The sequence below is a fragment of the Myxocyprinus asiaticus genome, chromosome 12 (genome assembly GCF_019703515.2).
Source record: "Myxocyprinus asiaticus isolate MX2 ecotype Aquarium Trade chromosome 12, UBuf_Myxa_2, whole genome shotgun sequence".
Taxonomy (NCBI): Eukaryota; Metazoa; Chordata; class Actinopteri; order Cypriniformes; family Catostomidae; genus Myxocyprinus; species Myxocyprinus asiaticus.
The window spans coordinates 35,006,573-35,029,546 of NC_059355.1; the positions used below are offsets into that span (position 1 = coordinate 35,006,573).

At 37.2% G+C, this 22,974-nt stretch overlaps 3 protein-coding genes across 6 annotated transcripts in view; 1 reads left to right on the plus strand and 2 right to left on the minus strand.

Moving 5' to 3' along the window:
* Positions 1-8,422, minus strand: part of LOC127449380 (gamma-aminobutyric acid receptor subunit gamma-3) — a 230,782-nt gene extending 222,360 nt beyond the window's left edge. For both annotated transcript variants that reach the window (XM_051712747.1, XM_051712746.1), the window contains exons 1-2: positions 8,118-8,422; positions 7,182-7,330 (exon numbers count right to left, since the gene is read on the minus strand). In XM_051712747.1, the coding sequence (XP_051568707.1) occupies positions 7,182-7,330; positions 8,118-8,164 (196 nt within the window). In that variant the 5' untranslated portion in view covers positions 8,165-8,422. The remainder of the gene's footprint in view (positions 1-7,181; positions 7,331-8,117) is intronic.
* Positions 8,423-10,802: 2,380 nt separating this feature from the next.
* gabra5 (gamma-aminobutyric acid type A receptor subunit alpha5) overlaps positions 10,803-22,974 on the minus strand; it is a 56,246-nt gene continuing 44,074 nt past the window's right edge. For all 3 annotated transcript variants that reach the window (XM_051712696.1, XM_051712697.1, XM_051712695.1), the window contains 3 exons: positions 20,566-20,718; positions 17,866-18,077; positions 10,803-14,333 (listed from right to left, as the gene is read on the minus strand). In XM_051712696.1, coding sequence (XP_051568656.1) covers positions 14,040-14,333; positions 17,866-18,077; positions 20,566-20,718 — 659 coding nt within the window. In that variant the 3' untranslated portion in view covers positions 10,803-14,039. The remainder of the gene's footprint in view (positions 14,334-17,865; positions 18,078-20,565; positions 20,719-22,974) is intronic.
* Positions 21,498-22,974, plus strand: part of gabrb3 (gamma-aminobutyric acid type A receptor subunit beta3) — a 103,478-nt gene continuing 102,001 nt past the window's right edge. Inside the window, exon 1 of the mRNA XM_051712692.1 lies at positions 21,498-21,905. Coding sequence (XP_051568652.1) covers positions 21,811-21,905 — 95 coding nt within the window. The 5' untranslated portion in view covers positions 21,498-21,810. The remainder of the gene's footprint in view (positions 21,906-22,974) is intronic.

The window sequence follows — 22,974 nt, forward strand, 5'->3', positions numbered from 1 at the left end:
TGTGGGTTGTTGCGGGTTTAATGTTGGTGTTTGATTACCTTTCATCCCAGGACCCAGTTTAGCTGCTTTGGAAGGGTAATGACTTTGAATGTGTGTGAATACATTTGTTTTGTTTCCGCCTAGGGCTGGGCGATATGCAAGAAATAAAAAAATTAAAATCACAATATCCAATTACATCGTCAAACCCCCAGCTGAGGGATTGGTGAATATTCTTGCTTCAGTGATTTTGCATTGAAAATTACATTCATTTATTTAAAACATTAATCAAATTGCACTTCAAACAAAATGAAAAAGCAATTAAAATAATGAAGTGAAAAAAATCATATAACCCCCTTTCCATTTACCATCACGCAATTATCCGTCTATGACAACAGGCGGAAAATTACTAATACATATTAAGATTTAAAAACAATTATAAATGTAAACATAATAATTATAATGATAATAATCACTGAAATATAAATCATGGTTTGAGGTGAACGTGTTTTTGTATTATTTTATGATTTTATCACAGATGTATAGGCTATATATAAAGTGACCCTGCAGAGTTGTGCTCACAATGAACTGCTCTGTGGAAATAAATCGATCTGAACTCAGAGCACCTCCTGAGCTGAGATGGTCTGAGGTCATTTGCAGCATTCTGATAGATGAAACTATTCTTGCAAAACATTTTCAGAAGACTGAAACAAAGAAAGAGTGAGAACCTTTTACATACGCGTGTGTGGTGATGGGGGTGTTGTTAGAGGTGATTTCCTACAGGTGTCAGTCCTTACCGTTCTGTCTCTCTTGGCCTCTCTCTCCACAGATGTTGCTCGGCCATGCCCCCATCACCACAGCGTGTTTCACGAGACTGCACGCCTCCGAACTAACAGCGCGTTAGGCTATTGTATTGATATTGGAAGCTCCATTCATAATGTTTCCCCCTTTTACCCAGTATAAAATTTCACACCGGTGTTGTCCCTTGTACCAAGTAAAACCGGTAACACCGTACACCGTGGCAACCCTAATGGTGGTTCTGCTTTTTATGCTATGTTGTTTCAAATTACTAATAATTACAAAAAGAAATTTCAAAAGTAACTTTATTCTCTCTCCATGTTTTCCATGTTTCAGAGTAACTGGTCTCAAAACACTGAAATAAAAAGCAAATTTTTAACTCACATTTAAAGTTTTAAAGGAATGTTCTGGGTTCAGTACAAGTAAAGCTCAATCGACAGCATTTGTGGCATAATGTTGAGTAACACAAAATTCATTTCAACTCGTCCCTCTTTTTCTTTAAAAGAAGCAAAAATCTGGGTTACTGTGTGGCACTTACAATGGAAGTGAATGGGGGCCAATTTTTGAACATTAAAATACTGTTTCAAAAGTATATTCACAAGACATAAAGGATGAGTGTAAACATGATTTTAGTGTGATAAAATCACTTACAAACCTTTTCTGTGTAAAGTTATAGCCAATTTTACAACTTCGTTACCATGACGATATCAACAAACCCTAAACCCTAAAATGACTGAAAAAAATGACGATTTAAACAACTTTACAGCTCAAATAATACATGAGTTTTTATAAAATTATATGCTTCATATGTCTGTTTAAACCCTCCAAAAGTTGGCCACATTCACTTTCATTGTACCCTTTCACTTCTATTGTAAGTGCCTTACTGTAACCTCGATTTTTGCTTTTTTTTTAAAAGGAAAGAGGAACGCGTCAATTTATTTTTGTGGAAATCAACATTATGCCACAAATGCTTTTGATTGAGCTTAACTTGTACTTAACCCAGAACATTCCTTTAACTCACATTAACTGAAGTTCAAAGGCCATCTTGTTAGTCTCACATTAAATTGCTAATATTTCTTCATTTTTTAATGTTCTTAACTCACATTAACTAAATTCTGAATGATGAAGCTTTTCCCTTTTTAGCTGAAGCACCCTCCGTTTTAGCTTTAACGAACTCATCATATCCCTTGCCGTGTCGTGCTTAAGGCAAATAAAAACTAGTCATTTTAATAAAGTTTTAACAGTAGTTCCACCTTATGAAATTCTAGGCATCCAAAGCTTACAAATTGCAACTCTGTTGTCATTGTCACCCATTTCAAAGTAATTCCACACAAGAGACATTTTCTTTCACACATAGCACAAGGTTTAGGCTAATTCAGGGCTCCAGACTGCGACTAAAATGGTCGCAAATGTGACCAAAAATAATTGATTGCGACAATAATTTAAAATCTAGTCACCATTGGCGACAATCGGTTGTGCGCGTTCATATGTGGTTTCGTCAGATATCATCTTGTAAGTTACTGAATACATCTTTATAGCGCACACAACCAGTGTGTCTTGCACCTCTTTTCACTCGTTCTGTTGTGATGACGAGCTCGCTGCACCGCACACAACAAACCCAGCGTGAGAGAGTCGTGAACAAATTACTCTTTTGAACCGGGTCTTTTTCATGAAACACCCGAAAAGAACTGAGGGTGTGAACTCAGGAGCTCAGGTTAGCAGTTTGAAACAAATCATCCGTCAGTGTGTTCACAACTGGAAGCTCAGACATATCAAAATAAGAGTCCCATGTGTATTTCGTACTTCTTTATAATTAAAAGACCCGCACCATATACAGTATATATGAGATCCAGCTTTTGACACTTAGGACAATTGAGTGACTCATACACAACTATTTACACAAGGTGCAAACATTCATTGATGCTCAAGAAGGAAACACACTACTATATGCATGCTTTATGTAAATATCTGCTTATGTAGATTATGAAGGGCAATACTAAAAAAAAAATTGTATCCCTTGTATTTGTATAAATTATGAAAAGGGGTGTGAACATTGAGACAAAACAGGAACGCAAACTTACATATCTTCTTAACTATATATATTGTTTATTAAACCTCCGATTAATGGGTTATAGCTGTCTTCCTTTTCTTCTGCTTTCTATCTGTTTCTGAACAATCTAAATCGAGCAATTATATGATTTGGTGACTAAACACAGCCATTTGTCTCCTTAATGTTTCAGTAAAGGAGCCAATGGCTCCCAAGTCATTTTTTTAGTCTGGAGCCTGATTTAGTCTGATGTTTTTACACCCCCTTTTTTTGGATTGACAGCAAATAATCACTCCTAATCATCGGCGGATAATTGCTTTTATCAACCAATACAGATTATTGGCTCATACAGTGGTGCATAATTCCCATAGAAAGTATGATGCACAGAATAAGATGTTATGTGTCAATAATCACCTACTTTGTCCAGCTGATTCAGTAAACGCTCTTATAGCACACAGACTGTTTAAAATGCATCCATCTTATCAAAAACATAAATTGTATTAGCAATGTATTATTGTTTGCTACCTTTAAAAAAAAAAAAAAAAAAAAGCAATGGCTCCTCTCCCTAATTGCAATATTACCTTTAATGCAGTCATTTCCATGCTTTTAGAACTGCACAACTCAGTACACTAAAAGCAGCAGCCATGTGACCCTTTTAAAAGACAACCTTGTAACTAGCTCATTGAACTTAGCACAGATGGCACTTTGAACATTCACCAACAAAAGGAGCAAAAACAACAAATGAATGCTAAATAGGTTAGAGTGCCATCTGATGCTTATAGCCAAAAGTCAGTGAAGACGAGTGAGCAGCAGGCGAATTCATTGGCAAAATGGACCTCAATAAGCCAACAATGCTGATAAAAAAAATAAACTCAATTCAACAAGTTCTCTGCACCCAACCAACACAGAAAATTCACCCTTCAGCTACTTCACTTTCACAGATGGACTAACATCAGTTTACAAAGTCCATAAAGCACAAAAACAACACATTACAAGGTCCATAATGTATTATTAATCGCAGACATACAGGATAATGCACCAGCACTATAATCAAATCTTGTAGAAAAATTTGAGGACAACTTCATGAAGCATCAGACAATTGACATTGGGTTTACAGAAGCTCCTCTCATCATAACAGGTATAGTAAGAATAGAATAGAATAATAACATGAGAGTGCTTTTTAAAACCTCAATGTGCAGGACACCAGTTTTTAAAACATTTCAAGTATTAGACAGTATACTGATAAACAGTACAAGTCTAGAGGCTGTTAGGTGGGTCTTTGTTATCTAGTCATTCTACATTAAGTCTGAATCTTAAATTCTTTTGTCAACACATTTCACAGTACTGCCATATGCTATGTTGCTGTGTTGATGAATAAAACTTGAACTTTAAGGGATAGTTCACCCAAAAATGAAAATTCTCTCATCATTTACTCACCCTCATGCTATCTCAGATGTGTATGACTTTCTATCTTTTGCTGAACACAAATGAAGATTTTTAGAAGAACAGTTCAGCTCTGTAGGTCCATACAATGCTAGTGAATTGGTGCCAAAAAATTTTAAGCTCCAAAATCCACATAAGGGCAAAGTAAAAGTACTCCAGACGACTCTGGTGGTTAAATCCATATCTTCTGAAGTGATATGATAGGTGTGGGTGAGAAACAGATCAATATTTAAGTCCTTTTTTTTTTTTTTACTATAAATTCTCCTCCCTTCTCAATCAGTCTCCACTTCCCTTTCACATTCATCTTCTTGTGTTTTTGGTGATTCACATTCTTTGTGCATATTGCCCCCTACTGGGCAGGGAGGAGAATTTGTGATAGAAAATTACTTAAGTATTGATATGTTTCTCACCCACACCTATCATATTTTGTCTGAAGATCTGGATTTAACCACTAAAGTCATATGAATTACTTTTATGCTGCTTTTATAAGGATTTTGGAGCTTCAGATTTTTGGCACCCATTCACTTGCATTGTATGGACCTACAGAGCTGAAATATCCTTCTTAAAATCTTAATTTGTGTTCTGCAGAAGAAAGAAAGTCATACACATCTGGGATGGCATGAGGGTGAGTAAATAATGGGATAATTTTCATTTTTGGGTGAACTATCCTTTTAAAAGGAATATGCAGCATCTGTACATTTTTACAATTTTACAGAGGACAAAGGGAGGGAAAGCTGAATTGATCTGAAGTCCTATACATTTCTGCAGTAAAATCATCTTTGGTTTTATTACATGGTGAAGACAACTAATATGTATCACACCTTGGTTTTATTGGAAATATTCTGTATTAAGCCTAGTCTTGAATTTATTTATGAAGAACAGGACGATTCTACAAAGAAAATAATTTTAATGCTAAAATCAGGCTTAATCTGTGTCCAAAGAGTCTGAAATATTTTCACCAAGTGGTGATATTATAAGGTGCCAGTCTTTTCTGAGGAGTTATTTTCTTTTTTGTTTTGTTTTGTTTTTAAACCCATTGTGTCTACTTGTGCTGTCTGCGATACTACAATCAGAACTGCTGATTCAATACACAATCCGCAGCCAGCTGGACATAACGCAACAAAATAGCACATGTGTTTACTACTGCAACACTAGTACACAAATAATTATGGCCAAAAGAGGATTCTGTTATTAGCTTTCTATTCTTGTACCTCATAATAACCCTCATATGAAAATGTGGCTTCAAGAGCTCACTTTCTCTTATTTGTAGCTATGAATTCCATGAGGTACACATAGAAAAAATAAAAAATAAATGGTATTTCAGACTCCCAACAAAAAATCTGGCATGCTGGTAACGAAAAGGAGAGCAATAGAAAAAGTGTGGGAGTGTGGATGTGAGTTGAGACAGGGGGAAACAGGGAAACAGAATAAGAGTGTGAGAGAGAGAGTCCAGCTGTAGGAAGTGTATTACAGACCCTTTCATTGACCCACTCAGCACTTGAGCTGACCGATCTAAGGGGTGCCCATCAGTCTATGTTCCTCAGTTTCATGGGATTTCAACTGGTATCTTTCTACCTCTGTAACACCAGTGTCTCATGTAGCTGTCTTTGTATAGTACCACAGACATTCAGATGCATCCTTGATTATTTTATAACAGTAAGGTTTTCTCCAGACAGACTGCGCTACAGAGGGGGAAACCAAAAGCTTTCACGGCAAGGTGGCTCTGAGGCAATATGCTTGATTTGTGTGGGTTGTTATAGGCGTGGGGTGTGTGTATGTGCGTGTGTGTGTGTGTGTGTGTGTGTGTGTTTGTGAGAGCACATAAAGATAGTCTTTTGGAAATCAAACTTGAGTATAGGAATATAATTTGAAGACAGTCATCCATCAAACACAGGAGTTGTTCTTTCCATTGAAAAAAAAAAAATAGTCGAAATGGTGAGCTTTTGCAGGGATGGGCTTACTAAAATACTTCAAATCCAATAAGATACAATATATCACAATGCCTCAAAACCAATAACAGACTTGACAGAACTGTCGAGAGTGGTTGTGATGTTCTGCAGTGACATCTCAGATCAAGTACAGATCTGCTTGAATTGCATTTTGCGATTTCCTCTCATGGCACTCTAATTTAGTTGCATTTACTAGAAAATAGCATCAATTTCAACCCTGAGATAATGTATATTATTAGTCTGAGTGAAATGAAATGTCCATGTTGTTTTGACTGAGCACCTGGACTTTGCCACCAGATCTAACAATCCTGCTCTCATAGTGGGTACTCTGTAGTTTTGTAAAGGCACTTTGCACTCTAATATAGCTCTTGAAACACAAAAACCTGCCAATCTGTGACATTTAAAGTACAAGTGGACTTTAGTGCAACCCATGTGGCTATTATGAGTATTGCATGAAGAACAATAATAAAAAAGGACAAAGTCAGAAAAAACAAGAAATGCCTTATAATACTGGTATAATAAATAAGTAGAAAATTGCAATAAAATATTCCACTGCTCCAGGAATTCAATTACTTAATGTTTCACCATCAATATGCAGTCTAGCTGTTGCTCACTATCAACTGTTTCTCAACTACTGAAGATGTTTTTACTCTTACTAGCACAAGGAAAATAGTTGTCTTCACTCTTCTGATTTGCTTATGCACCTCCAAATTACACTACATGAAGCTGATGCAGACCATTAGTTTAAAAGAGCAGCAGTTTTTAATGAGACTTTAAAATGAATGTAAATTCAGCGTATATTATACATCATTCTGAGACCATTTTGCATGTAATGCATGTAAATAGAGCCCCAAGAGGAGTTATGTTGAACGTTATTAAGGTTGTAATGTCAGACTGAACCAATTTCAGCACCATGGACAGAGCCTTAAAACATTCTCACGCCACACATCAGTAACAAAACGACTCACCTCCAATATCCGGGCGAAGTTTTTTGTCGTACTCCTTTAGTAAGTTGTTTAGTATTTGCGTTGCGTCTGTCTCATGAGTTTTGGGGGCCAACATTTGATTCACAGTAACGTCGTCGTAATCATCATACTCAGAAGCGACTGTTTGAGAACTAAAGAGGAAACAAATAGAAAATGTATTCCACAGGTTACAGGTGCGGTCATTGTATGTATTTTTCAAGTTGCATGATGGGAATGGAATAATAATAATAATAATAATAATAATAATAATAATACACTGTCTATATTGGTTAATTTTGAAGTATTTTGAAGAATTTTGAAAATTCAAAAACAAACTTTAAAAGGTTTTATGTAATTGTTACACTTTTTACAATTATGAAATTATATTTGTCATCATATTATACTGTTAGCACGTTCGTTAAGTCATTTAAACAATATATTTAAGGAAAAGGAATATTTGTCCGATTGGACCAGCAGTGTGAAATAAAAAGAAGCTCATTAGTCACACCATATCTTAAGTAACCTGCTACTTTTAATGAGCGCGTGGAAGACTAATGTCAGTCAAATGATTAAACCAATATAGAATTATAACTCTTTTCACATTCGATTTCCAATAAAAATAACACAGAGATAATTCTCAATTATGACACCGACAGAGATGACGTTTGAACACGTTTAAGCTACGAAAGCTACGAAAAACAGCTTATGCATGTATGAAATAAAGGTCCCATGAAAAAAATAACCTTTTATTACTTTGTAGCTAAATAGTACTATTAATACTTATTGTAAACGTTCAGTAGCAAAAGTGCGCTCATCGCCTTTCATCGCCAGATTGGTGATATTTTGTGGCGTCGGACTAAGAATTATGAAAGGTTATAAATAATTATCCTTAACAACGATTAACTGATGTCAAGACATGAGGGTAGCGGCGTCACTTACCATGAACATGACAGAAGTAAGAAGTAGAGGAACAATTTGGTGGACATGTTTTAGGTGAGATTGTCTCCGTGGTGAATGTGGCACAGAGCGGGGGCTGCACGCACGGAGACTCTGCTAAGAAGAAAAGTGACTGCAGCCTTTTCTTCCTGCTCCAACTATTATCCTCAGTTAAAACAGTGGCAAACAATCTAGGTTATAGTCCAGCGGAAACGGTGAAACCTTCTCAGCCAGTGTCCGGTGCTTAAAGTTCACATACATTGGCACTTAATAGATTAAATATTAGAAAAGCCCCTCCTGCTCCTTGAAGTTGCGTTGCTTTCGATTGCACCAACAGATACACATACTGACGTTCACACTGAGGCAGGGCACAAACTTCCAAACCTCACAGTGGATACCTTCAAGCCGCAAATGCTGCCGTTAGAACGTCCTTCTTTGAAATTACGTCATTAAAAAAAACAACGTCTCAGACGGTTAGGAGGAATTTGAGATCCTCATCAGCGTCAGCCTTCGAAATGCTTCGAGGAGAAACGTTAAAAGGCTGTTGTTTACAGAATGTTGTATCGCTATCAGCGAGGTAAATGATTACCAATCGGGCTGCGTTCAAAATGGAAATGGGCGCGTAATTTCTGTAATTGCTTTGCACGTGCGTTGATCGCTGTGCGATTAACACGCACTATTCGCGTTAATAGACCAAGATTGAGGGTGAAGGAAATATCATCATACAAATTGAAATCGATTTAATTATTATGAGGTTGGACCCAGCGGTGTCAAAAACTGTTGTGATATTTCACCATATATATTGAAATAGCCTATTGACTTATATGATTCTGTCTCTTGCATAAATGCAATGACATATCTCTATTTTTAGGACTTGCTGTGTTAATGTCAGTTATTATGTTTTTAAAGTGGCTAACTCGGATACGTGCTGCTGCTCATTTAGCCTTTAAAGGAACGCCATTAAGCTGAAAATGTCTAACCATACGTTGTCCCACTGTTGTGGCTGTATGTGAGCAAGGGCACATATGCGGTTATATTTGAGACAGCGCCGACATTTATCACCTCAGACAGCTCCAAGTCGCCCACGCGCTTAGGAAAAAACACACACAAGCCCCTTTCTCTCTGGCTTTGCTTATGCGCGTGCCGAGAATTTTTCCTTCTCAACTTCTTTCTCGAAGGTTCAATGTCTGTGGTGCTTTTAAACAAAATGGCAAAGGAAAATGTACTTTTAATTAATTTAAACTAATTGTGAAGATAAATAACAGCAAAAAATAAATAAATATATAATGTCTATAATGTCGCGTAAAACCACAGGTCGACCTATTTCGCCTTCTTGCAAAGTTATGTACGGTGCCTCCCTTTTTGTTTAGTGAGATCATGAAGTCGGCCACTCTAAATGTATGATAGACTATCCTCTTGTGGCAGATTACAGTAATGCAGATTGGTTGGTCCAGCATATGTGCAGAGTTATAGAGCAGACAAGAGCATAGTAAAGCAAACACAGTAAAAAAACAAAATCTTAAAGGGAGTTAACCCACCCTCATGGCATCCCAGATGTGTATGACTTTCTTTAATCTGCAGAACAGAAATGACGATTTTCAGAAGAAAATTTCAGCTCTGTAGGTCCAAACAATGCAAGTGAATGGTAACCAAAACTTTGACTCTCCAAAAATTACATAAAGGAAGCATAAAAGTAATCCATAAGACTTCAGTGTTAAATACATATAATCTGATGCGATATGATAGGTATGGGTGTGAAACAGATCAATAATGAAGTCCTTTTTACTATAAATCTACACTTTTAATTTCACTTCCACATTCTTCTTCTTTTGTTTTCAGCTATGCATTCTTCGTGCATATCGCCATCTACTGGTCAGGGCTGGTCAAAGGTGGAAATTTATAGTAAAAAAAGGAGTTACTGCAAATATTGATCAGTTTCTCACCCACATCTATCAACTCATTCAGAAAAAAATGATTTCACCACTGGAGTCTTATGGATTACATTTGTGCTGCCTTTATGTGATTTTTGAAGATTCAAAGTTCTGGTCACCTTTCACCTGCATTGAATGGAGCTACAGAGCTGAGATATTCTTCTAAAAATCTTCATTTGTGTTCTACAGAAGAAAGAAAGTCATAAACATTTGGTATGGCATGAGGGTGTGAGAAATTTCATTTTTGTGTGAACTATCCTTTTAAAGAGTGCAGCCGACCAATCTAGTAAACCACAGGGTAAAGGATGTAACATGATAACTGTCTGTCATTGTTTGTGAATACAATGCTGTCTCTCCATTGCTAATTTAGCCATCACAGTGTCTAAAGAATGGAAGGTAAACAATTATCTGTGTCACTTTCAAATGTTTTTTTAAGAGCCCTGAACTGCCATTTCTGGAAAATTGATTAAATCAAAATAGTGGCATGCCCAAACCCCCTTTTCATAAGACAATGCATGTTGAGCTTGAGGAGATGCAATCAAGGTGTTTGTTTTCTTAATAATAAAATGAAAACAACTGGGTGTCTCTCAGAGATATAAACTGAAATCAGTAATGGCGAGAGGGGTTCTACACAAGCAGAATTCCGGTCCGACACCAGGAATAGGATTCCAAGCTTTCACTCTGCCCCTCAGAGGATTAAAGGTTTAAGGTCCATTGGCATGCTGTGCATTATTGTGAGGGATGAGTTCATATTGGAGTGGTTTACACTTGCCTTACATGTATTAAAATGGAGTTAAGTCTTTCAGAAAGCCCATAACAAGAGCATGACATGTCAAATAAATGTCACAGTGACTCAGACATTGACAAACATAATAACAGCATTGCTTAATATTCATAAAGCTTAAGCGAAAGATTTCATATAAGGATGGATGACCTACACCAAAATGTAACACAGAATACACATATTTAAATAGAATTTCCAATGTACAGTACATCTTCAAATCCAAATCTGTTTCAAATGCACCCATAATGATTTGGCATCACACATTGCAGAAAGATGACAGTCATTTGGCTGCACTGGTGCTAGTTTAAATTGGTACCATGTATAGGAGCACTGGTTGGAAAAAAGCAACTTAAGTGGAGCTAAATCCTACACAAACAGATGTGGGCCAGATGTTGCCGGCACACAGGACCAGAGGAAGGATTCAGCATTCTCACTGCTCCAGGAACTCTAGTCTTGATGTTTGTGCAAATGTGTGTTTTGTATAATCCCAGTAGTAATCTGTAGAAACCTTCTTCCACAGTTACAGTGGCTTCTGCAGCAACTGTTCCGTTAGGAAAACATCATGCTAAGCTTCATGCACACAATCTTATTGCCATGGGCCTGTGAACCCAATAAACACAAAAACCTCTCATGCCACACAGTCCGGCGTTAATCAAAGCAAATGATTGGCATACCATTTCTGAAGTAAATACAGTTCTGCCCAGGCAATTTAATGCTGTATAAGCCTTTGATAACAATGGAAATCTTGATTATTTTTCCTTTAACTGAGCATGAACATTTCCTCCCTGGGTGTAAATTAGACTGGTTTCCACTGTCACTAAACAGTTATGACCCTAGAGCAGAGTAATCAGAACTTAGTCAAGAAACATATCAGGCATGAATTTATTACTTAAAACAAACATGTATGCTTTGAGGAACAGCTGTACATTTCTGGAATAATCCATTGTTGTAAAAGGGCACATTACTCACTCTCTCATGTTTCTTTCAAATATCTCTGTTTCAGTTAGTTTGCTGAATTCTGTCTCTTGCAGGCCTGAGTACTGCACAAATGAGCAACGCTTAATGGCTCTTGTAGTTTGCCTCTTAGGGTGTGTTCACAATTGTAGTTCGGTTCTCTTGGTCCAGACCAAAAAAGAAAATGATACATTTAGTCCTGGTTTGCTTAGCGTTCACACTAGCATTTTTAACACCGAAGCTAAAGATACGAAACAAAAGGCATCAGGAAAAAGTCACAACCTGATTGGACAGCTTTTATGATGTATATTTTGCGATGGAACTTGCCGAACATCCAAAACAATGCTGGCTGCTGGGCTAAATGCGCTCGTTGGATTTATATATGTATATATGTGGTATTTTTACCAGCTGAGAACAAACGAAGAGCTATGTGTAAAGGAGTCAAAACAGCGCCAGGAATTCCTCCGTTTCACACACAAACAAAGATATGCTGCAAGGACGGCTGACGGCGGTTCCGACGCCTGTACCGAACTATAATGGGCAACATAGCTCCTATGATGAGAAGAACCAGGTATGCTTGAGGTAAGTATTAGGCAAATTACTTCCTGTTTTTGGTTTAGACGTCTTTGGTCCATGTTGCGTTCATATATCAATCGAACTGCACCAGAGTTCGTTTGGAAGCGGACCGAGACCCACTATTCAGAGGGTCTTGGTCTGCTTGTTTGGTGCGCACCAAGGTTCGGATGGCAGCGTTCACACTTGTTCAAATGAACCGCACTAACAGAGCAATTGCACCAGAGTTTGTTTTAATCGAACCAAACCTGTCAAGTGTGAACACACCCTTAATGACCTACACAGCATCCATGGGGTCATTTAGTTCTTTAAGCCATCTCACTTTCATGTAACAAGTTCAGAATAGAATAATTACAGTCTTTCCGAGTTTCTCTTTTGCACTAAAAAAGGCCACTGTTCTTTTCTCAATTTTTATATATAGAATATATATATTCTGCCTCTTGACATTTTTTGTATCTGAATAATGGTGCATTTATTTTAACCTTGTACATTTATTCTATGTGTAAGTTTTTCTTTCATATTGTTTTTCAGACCTTTTAAACCTGATATTTTTACTTTGAATAATTCCCTTATGTTTCTCCTGGGTGTCAACATTTAAGGCTTTTGCTCTTCTCATTTTGATCCAGGTAATCAAAAACCACAGACCAAAACACAGCACAGAGAAAGTGTGTTGCCTAAACAGCATGAAAATCCATGTGTTAAAAATGATTAACTGTAAAGAAATACCATATTCTATCAAAGCCTATATTTCACAAGACAATCTGCGTTTTCACCACCAGTGAGCTAGCTTGCATTCATGTTGCTTTGACTGCACATTAGAATAGCATAGCAGAACCATTTTCAGCTCTTTCTTGCTAATGTTAAGCCGCATCTACATTAAAGCAAAGCATCAACAAGCTATACACAAATTATTTGAAAGTCTTAGCTGCAACCTGACCTTGTTCACTTTGCAGAAGAAAGTGTGAAAAGCTGCCTCTAGGGTGCACAATGCTATTTAGCTAGTTCAAAAAAAACCCAGAAAAACTGCAAATGAAAGCAAAATCAAACTTGTCTTATAAAGAAGTAATTGCAGGACATTCCAGTGCACTCAATATTAAGTTTTCCTCTGAAGGCAACAGATTTAGCATGGCTATCTGTGTACCTTAAACAAAATCACTGATGGTAAAGCTACAAAACTTAAAGAAGTCCATTCATATAAAGCAAGGGTTTCATTATAAGCAATTACTAATCATAATACAGTAGAAAAACTGTGTTTTTGCATAGCATTTGGCCTTGCTGTACTTTTTTGATTCAGTTATATATGTTGATGCCAAATGCATTATTTTTTGCTCAGGTCCTTTGGAAACCTTTTCATTAATGAAATGGCAGCCTGTGTGGAGCTCATGTCATTGTAAGATGAATGCAATAATTAACCAATGAAATCCTAGTACAGGGGCATATAAAGTAGAAAGTCAAGGCATATATGGCAACAATATTTCCAAAGAGCTTGGAATCATGCAATTTATGATTTCAGAATGGAAATTCAACAGATGCGCTCCACTTATAGAGTAGTGATGTGAGAGGTGCAGTAAATAAGTGTTTGGCATTGTTCTTGCTGGGTCAGTTTGTCATTTAATATTGAAGTGATGAAGAAAAAGAGGATGCAAAGGGATCTGCGTTGTGGGGACAACCATTTTATGTGGGCTAAACAGCTCCTTTAATCACTGGTTCCCTGTTGAGGTATGTGGCCCAGTAAACCAGGTTGAAAGTCCCAAAAAGCACAGGGAACACAATCCGGGACATCTTGTCAATTTTGCTGACACTGTTGTAGGTTTTTTTGGGATCCATTGCAGGCTTGCTCTCAGCGCTCTTCAACTGAACAGCGGTGCTGTTAGAGATGGTGGAGATACCTGCATCCTTTGTGATGTTGGGGGTGAAGTTCACTCTGGATGAACAGGCATTGTTTGGCTTCTTGGAGAGTGCCAATGGGTCTTTTTTCTGTGTTTGAGAAAAGTGAGAAGATGTTGTTATATTTAGGAGTTTTTCTATGAGACTTTCATTGTAAGAATGAAGCCGCTAACTAGCTGCTATGAGAAAGCCCAGATAAGGAATCAGTTTGAAGGTCGTAACCTTCTAATTAAAGGTAAAATACAATCAGTGTTAAAAGAGATCTAGCTCTGAATGTTAAACAAAGGCCTCTGCAGGTTTTGAAGAAAAGATTAATTGATGAAGAGACAGAACAATTATGGAGCAGTTGAGAGATCAGTTCAAAATGGCTTGTCAACAGAGTGGATTGAACCTGATTCACTCAAGAGAATGTTAAAGTCAGTGTTATTATCATTAATGGAAACTAAATTAAAACATTTTCAAGACTCTACAAATTAATTTAAGTTTTAGATACACAGTAGGCCTACATTATAAAAAAATATTATAATTAGTAAAATATTATAAATATTTATATTATTAAACATTAAAATTATATATATATATATATATATATATATATATATATATAAATTTGTTATCGCAATTATGTATCTTCCGTTTCTGTTCTAGAAAAATACCTTCAGTGAGACAATAATAAAATAAGAAGTTACCACAAATAGTCTGAGACATTAGATTGAAGGGGAAATAAGAAGTGGTTACAGCTCTAAATAAAAATCCTGCTATCCTGCAAAGGTGCTTATACTGTATATGTCAGTGCTTTGAGAGCTCAGTCTCAGGTGGGCAGAGAGGTAGTCTGGCACAATGCCTGGTCAAAGGAGTGGGGGACAAAGAGCTTTGAGCTGCAAGACATATTGATCATGTTCTAATTCTAGCCACCCCATTCATTCTTCTCTTTATCTTCACTTAACTAGTATGTAGCTTGTGCAAAGAATAAACTTAAATTGATAGTTAACCAAAAATGCAAACCGAGAGAAATATTTCATATTTCTATACAAAGTCATATGTGTTTGGAAAAACGTGGGTGAGTAAATGATGACAAATTGATAATTTGGTGATTGGGTGAACTGGCTTCTGGACAGAATCCTCTGAAGAAGAGGGGGAGTATGGTAGTGTTTAATAAAAAAAAAGTGAGGGTGACATTTAAAGTCGCCATGAAATGGAAGTTGTGACCGACTTTATTACTGTATTGTGACTACTTCTGAGTGAAACGACTTTTCAAACAATAAAAAAAATGTAAGGCGGGGACTTGGTTTACATTAGGACAAGGCTGGAGCCGTTGTGCAAATACAGATGAATGTAAAAACAAGCGAGTAGAAGCTAATTTGTCCACATTTTGAATCACAATACACTAAGCATAAAGAATTGCCCTCAACTGTGAGAGCTTCAGAAGGCTGAAAGGTGATAATGGTAAGTCAAAACTCATTTTAAGCAATTCTTATTGTAAATCTGTTTGGAACTGACCCAACAACATGGATTGTGCTCCTTTGGAAGTACCCTGCGAAAGTGCGAAGGCATGATCATCGTCAGTTAGAACACAGCCATACACTAGGGGGAGGGAGTGTTCTCGTTCTAGAAATCATTTAATTGGACAAAGTTTCTCATGCCATTTGTGTCATCATGACTGTGCCTCGGTCTGTCAAGCCAGAAAAGAGAGACTGCTGATTTTAAATACTTATATCTTCTGAAAACGAATTTTGTCAGTGATGCACGTGGCTAGAGTCTTTTCTATATTTTATATTTTTGCTTACTGATATTATGCTTGAAATCAACTATGATCAGAAGCTAAGCAATCATATTCATATATTCACATTTATGTACTCAGTTTTATATTCATTTATATCATCACTGTTTAACTCTCATTATATTCATGCTTGATGCCTTATGTATCCAATGTTCCCGTGAGAACTAAATGCATCCTCTAATATATGAGTTTGTTACCCTTTTGACCTGTTGGTTACCCTTTTGACCTCATGAGTCTTCAGAGCTGGAACGAGTGAGCATAGTTTATGACTTATTGTTCTAAGAAATGTGCAGACATAGTACAGATATAGACCTAGTACACAACAGGATATGTTTCGAGACACCTGTCCTTGTATCTCGCTGAGATAGGTAAATTTATGAGTTGTTTGCATAAATAAATGTATGAGTGGGGCTATAGTCTATCTTTCCACTCAAACTGCAATTTTCACTCTTCTATAAGTCATAACTGCCTGACCTGACAATTAGGGTTATTACATGATTGCGCAGAACTTTCTGTACCTAAAAAGGAAATGCCTGCTGGAACAGTCTCAAGAGGGTATAAATACCTTAACTAATATCTGGGTGTCAGACTAACACCTCAGCTCTCTAGCTCTTCACATCTGATCTCCAACTTTGAGGCCTCATTTCGACTCATCTCTGTACTTTAACTTTTTTCCATTTACTTAGTTCATTAGACACAGACAAGACTTTGTGTTGTTAGGTTTATTCCAGGACTTAGTCCTTGGATACATCCTTAAGATATATCTACTTAACATTTATAATCAAACATTTATTTTCTGTATTATCGCATTTATTCTCAGTATTCATTATTTAATTTTTATTCATTTATTAATTTTTACAAATTAAAGTTGTTGTTCCTTCTACAAATCATCTGATTTATTGAAGTAATTTCCATCTGCTTGATCTCACTGCATCAGTCAGCATTTGGAAGTACACTAGCATATTGATAACTTTAAAGAGAATAAATATAGACTAAATGCAGCAAAACATTCATTCTGATTTCATGGCGACTTTAAGGAAGCTGAGTTGGAGGTCAAATCTGACCTTCAGAGGTTCAACTGTAGAGCCTTTACTAAAACACTCAATATGGTGATATGTGCACTGGCTGCTCTTTGAAATCTTTTTGTCCACACTGAATGAAAAATTACCACCTGGGTGAAAATGGATCTTGCATATGGAGATGTGAAAACCTGACATTTACATGTACATCAAGCAAGCAGCTCTCAGAAATCTCAGTGAAGTGGCTGGTCTAAGGGGCATTCTGGGTAAAGGCTAAATATTCATCCTGCAGAATTTGAAAATGTGACATCTATCAGCCGCTAACACAATTGCAGCACATCTAATAAAGCTGTTGACATTTGAGTAAGTGTCACCATCTGAAATGTTGTACTGAGCACTCTTAAGCTCTTTTGGTGCCTCTTAACAATTATTTAGAAAAAGTGTATTATACAACCATTGTAAGAGAAGAAATATATTGTAACCCTCACATCAAATGGAACTCTGTTGTCAAGTTGTGCAACTGCACTGCACAACAATGGCTTTGTTTCTGAGCCTGTCTGAGAGTTAAAATGCAATGTAAATGAAGGGTAAAAGGCAAGTAAATGAATGAATGAATGAATGAAATGTTAACACAAGAAATTTGTATTGTATTGCAGTCCATATTTGTTTTATGTATTACTTTTTCAAGAGTACTAAAATAAATAATTATTAATGAAAGCTTTCAGAGGAACTGTAACCAGAATTGTTAAATTCCTTATGATTTCCATTTCTAGAGTAGTACATCACATATGCACAAATACTCAACACACACACATTCACTTACTTTGGGCTGCTGGGCTTCCAAGGCCTTCTTTCCATCCCATGCCCAGCTGCGTTTTGTAAAATAGTTGACTGTAGCAAACTCAATGAGTGCTGAGAACACAAAGGCATAACAAACAGCGATGAACCAGTCCATGGCAGTGGCATATGCCACTTTGGGTAAAGAGTTGCGGGCACTGATGCTGAGCGTGGTCATGGTCAACACTGTGGTCACACCTGAGGGAGAAAATCAGACACATAGATATTAATATTAATATTAAAAGAGGTTGAGACTGCAGCTGATGAGCAGGATTTTCAAAATCATATATCAGTTTTTTCACACCAAAGCTATCATATGGTTTCAGAAGACTTTGAAATACAGAACATGAGTCATATAGACTACATTTATGATGTTTTCATGGTGCTTTTTCATTCTTTTTGGAGTTTGACAGCACCTGATCTCCATCTACTCTCTCTGTATGGAGGAGACCAGCTTAAAACAACATTCTTCAAAAATTCTTCTTTTAAGTTCCATGGAAGAAAGAAAGTCATAAGAGTTTGGAATGGCACGAGGGAGAGTAAATTATGACAATTTTCATTTAGGGGGGAACTATCCCCTTTAAACAATACTTCTAGCCTACTTAACAAAAGAAACTTCTCAAAACATTATAGGCATTAGACTATAATAAATAATATACAGGCACATAATCAGTATAAATACTTTCAAAACATAATCATTCTAAAAAACATAATCACAATACTTAATTCAATTTTTTTCAGTAGGAGTAAAGTAGGCTTTTTGCAACTACCAGGGAGCAGTAAAATTATGTCTTACACAAAATAAAATGGCATAATTCTTTCAAAATTTAAAATACTGTGCATGAATAAAATATTGGCTTATAAACCATAAACTCATCTAAACAACAAAACAAAGCAAACCAGCTAGAAATACAGACACAATTATTGTTTTCATTCCCAGAAATGCGTCTAATCTATCAAAGGAAAAACACAAAAAGTAACAATGAATGACCAAACACAACATCAATAAAGGTCAAATAAGATTTTGCTTCTTAATATCCAACATGCCCTTAGAAAAACTTTATAGTTAATAATCATTTACTGTATGCATAGTCAAAGGACGGTAGACTACTAGGAAATATCCTGAAAGAGTGGAGGTGTGCAGTTGCTGTCAGAGGGTGCTCTGCAGATAGCCCCAGGCAGAGGACAGATAGACTTTTACACATAAATAGGTATGATACTTCAGTCCCTTAGGCATATAGGGCTCTGGGATCTCTCAGCCACAGGCTGTGCAAATAAAACATCTTCACATGTGCAATATCAGCAAACGGGTCTTTAGTGAGTCTCCATTCATGTATATGTCTATGTACAGTATATGTACAGTATATGTATATGTATATTTGTGGTGTGTGCAAAAGCTCAGAGTTTTATGTTTGATGGATCCTTGTGATGTAGCCCAGTCACAAAGATGTTCTTGTTTGCGTGGGCACATATTCCTTGCGGACTGTCTGTTCGCTTTGCTGATTATTGCCAAGATACAATGCAAGGCCTTGGAACTGAATGGGAATGATGGTGTGAATTCAAATACAGCCATTTGAGTGGATTAGCTTTTTATTCCCTCTGATTGCATCAGTCAATTCTGATTTCCATTTTGATAAGAAGTATCGATGTATTCAGCAAAACATTAATTAATGGGCTAAAGGAACGACAGCTAAGAATCCGTACATACTAGGTGAAAAGGGAATGCAGCCATTTAAAACATGCTCTGCATACTTTACAGTCAGGCTGCCTAAGGGGCCATCCACATAAATTTCGGAGTCCATCTCCGTCCATCAATTGTTTTTCTAAGTAAAATGCGCTAAATGCGCTAAACGGACATCTTTGACTGTGGTGCTGTCACTGTTTTTTCAGCATCTCATGCAGGAGCACTGCGTTTTTTTAGATGCTGTGTCAAGTTAAACAGAACTTGTTGAACTCATTGCTCTGCATCTAGCTTTATTTAGTGTAAGAACATGTTTGGTCTGAATGACCAGAAATTCGGGAGTAAATATCTGATACTACTGGAGTAAGGATGTCAACAGCACTAGCACTTCAAAACAGTATGCAACAAAATGCAACAATAAATGTTTTCACTCAATGAACATGCGCTACACAGACAGGTTTAGCCGTTGCGCACACTCTCTGTGTTTACATCAGAGTCTCCTGCAGAATGCATTTACATACACGCCCTCCCGAGAACGTTGACGGGAACATACCATGACATGACCCCACTCGGAAGTTCGGGGGCTTAAACCCATGTAATCCCGTGCATTAATTCGACCCTAGTGACAACCCTTCTAAGGGTGAGCACAGTATAATTAATTTTTGGCAACACTTTACAATAGTGTTCCATTTGCTAAAACTGGTTAACAACGTTACTGTAGTTAACATAAACTAACAATGAACAATACATTTACAGCATTTATTAACCTTAGTTCTTGTTAATTTAAACTAATACATTTGCAAGCATTAGTTAATGTACTATGAACTAACATGAACTAACACTGAACAATTGTATTTTTATTAACTAACATTAACAAAGATGAGTACATGCTGTAAAATATATTGTTAATTGTTAGTTCATGTTAACTAATGTTAACAAATGGAACCTTATTGTAAAGTGTTAGCAAATGTTTAAGGTATTTTATTTGTTGAAGAAGACACTAACCAAAGACCGTCCTGGCAGGGACTGATTCACGGTTCAGCCAGAAAGAGACTTGGGACAGGATAACAGTCATAAAGCAGGGCATGTATGTCTGAATCACAAAGTAGCCAATCTTCCTCTTCAGGTAGAAATGGGCCATCATGACTGTGTATTGACCTGCAGGGGAACAGTAAACCAGAAGAACAAAGATGAGAGAAAGGAAGGGAACTGGAAAGATAAGTAAGAGGGAATGCTGAAGAAAGAAAGGGACTAAGATAGGGATAGAGTGTAATTAAAATCTAGGGTGGATAAGCAAATCAGCTGAGAGGTTTAAAGAGAAAATGAAGGGGGCGGGGTGGGGGGAATAGAAACATTGTGAACAGTTACTGTCATGTCTACAGAAAAAAAGATACTTTGAAGGTATTTCACTATATCAGTCCAACTAAAATAGTGGAAATACTGTATATTTTGAGTATTTACATTTTGTTTATATATAATGTAATATAAATGTATATAATTGTAGGTCACCATTATGGAATAGATTGAAACATCTAAGTAAGACTAACAGTTATGGTCTGTTTAAGAGCTGTCAAATGTGCTTAAAGTGTGTTGGAACATGGTGAGGTTAATCACTGACTACATTAAAAAAGAGAATACAGAGTGAAAAAAACATCATATTTCCTGTTAACCAAGCAAAGATTGAATTTGAAGCTTTTAAAAAAAAAATCCTTTCTAGCCACACAGTCTGGTAAACTATAGAAAATCCACTGATGACTGCTGCTTTCTCCTGGCAAAATCGGATTTTTGTGTCCCACTAATCCCTTGTTACAATCTGCATCCTGCAGGCTTCAATCTCTCTCTCTCTCTCTTGCTCTCTCACTCTTCTGTCTCTCACTCTTTTAATAGTTCCATCCACTCTGTCAGGCCAGGCCATTCTCATTCAGGATGTACTCTTTATGAGCTAACAGGGAGAGAGTGAGTGAAAACCACAAAATCTAGTCAGGATCCAAGTGTACAGCTCTAGTGGACCAAATGAAGATGACAACAAGCTGTTGAGCCTTGGACCTCGAGGAAAACTTTGAGCATTGTACTTCGTGAAGGCCCTGGGGGCAAAGATGTCCTCGTCAAGAGGGGCTCACCACATCCCCTTTTTCTCAATCTCCCATTTATTCCAATGACTGGGAGGAGAGCACGACTGGCAGTGCCCCATTTCAGATATTCCGCCTTGGGTATGCCCTACGGGGTTGGACTCTTTTGAGAGCTGCAAACATGCGACTCTGGTGGATTTTACTGCTAAGTTTTTGGAGTGTTTATGGAGAACTGCCATTCATAGCAGAGAACAACGCAGCCATGTTGGTCAATTGGTAAGTGTTCTACTTTTATATATTTCAACTGTTGGCAAGGGCAGTTTCTACTGTATTTTCTGGATGGGAGTCCTTATTAATAAAAGGTGACAAGTTATCTGGATATCTTTACAGTGTTGGGCAAACAATTGAATGTTGACATTTTCACAGGAGATCATTTCACCAATGCAATTTTCTTTCTTCCTTATTCTTCTCTGCTAGATTTTCTAAGTTGAGCTAATGACCCTGTACTCATGATATGAAGTCCTGGTAGAGCTATTTTTGATTTTGTAAAGAGGTTTGCACCTTAGATTAGCAGAGGTAATGACCAGCTGACCTTTGTACTTACTGTAAGTCAGGCTGTAAAAAAGGAAGGGGGGGGGGGGGTGCACCTGAGCCAGCTAACTTTGATATGCAGTGGCTATAGACAAAATCAGTTCCCTGTAAATTAGTGAGAAAGCGAGATGGCTCAGCAGGGTTTTCAAAGGTGATGTGGTCAAATATCGTTAATGGTATTTGCCTAGATCATGTTCAGAGCACAATAATGTCTTTTTGAATATGACTGGATGCCACATCAGCACAGCTATCCATATTTGTACATCCATCCACCAAGGCGGAACAAGGGAAAGCCCCTCCACCCCCCACATACATCCTGTAATGATTACAAAGCTAGAGGCAGCAATGATAAGAGTGTTTTACCAGTACTTTTACATAACCGAATTAGGCAGATGCCGCCTAGCCCCCATCTCCCCTACCCAGCTCCCATGTGTCTCTTGCCGACTTCAGCCAGTGGTAGCTAACAGACGTCACATGGTAAAAGCACAACTGATGGGGAACCATGGGGATTAACCCTCCAGACCCAATGGCTCAGGATAGGGATAAGTGTTGTTTTTACCCTCCCTCTCTCTGTATCGTTCTTTCATCTTCATCTCTTCCTCTCTCTGGCCCTAGAGACAGCTGGCCATGAGTGGGAGGTATAATCAAATCCTCATCACTCATTTGTCATCCAGATTGATTTGAAAAAGCTACAATCGCAGAAGGGCTATCACATTATTTAAGGGAGATGATGTCAAAAAACAACAAGCTCCAT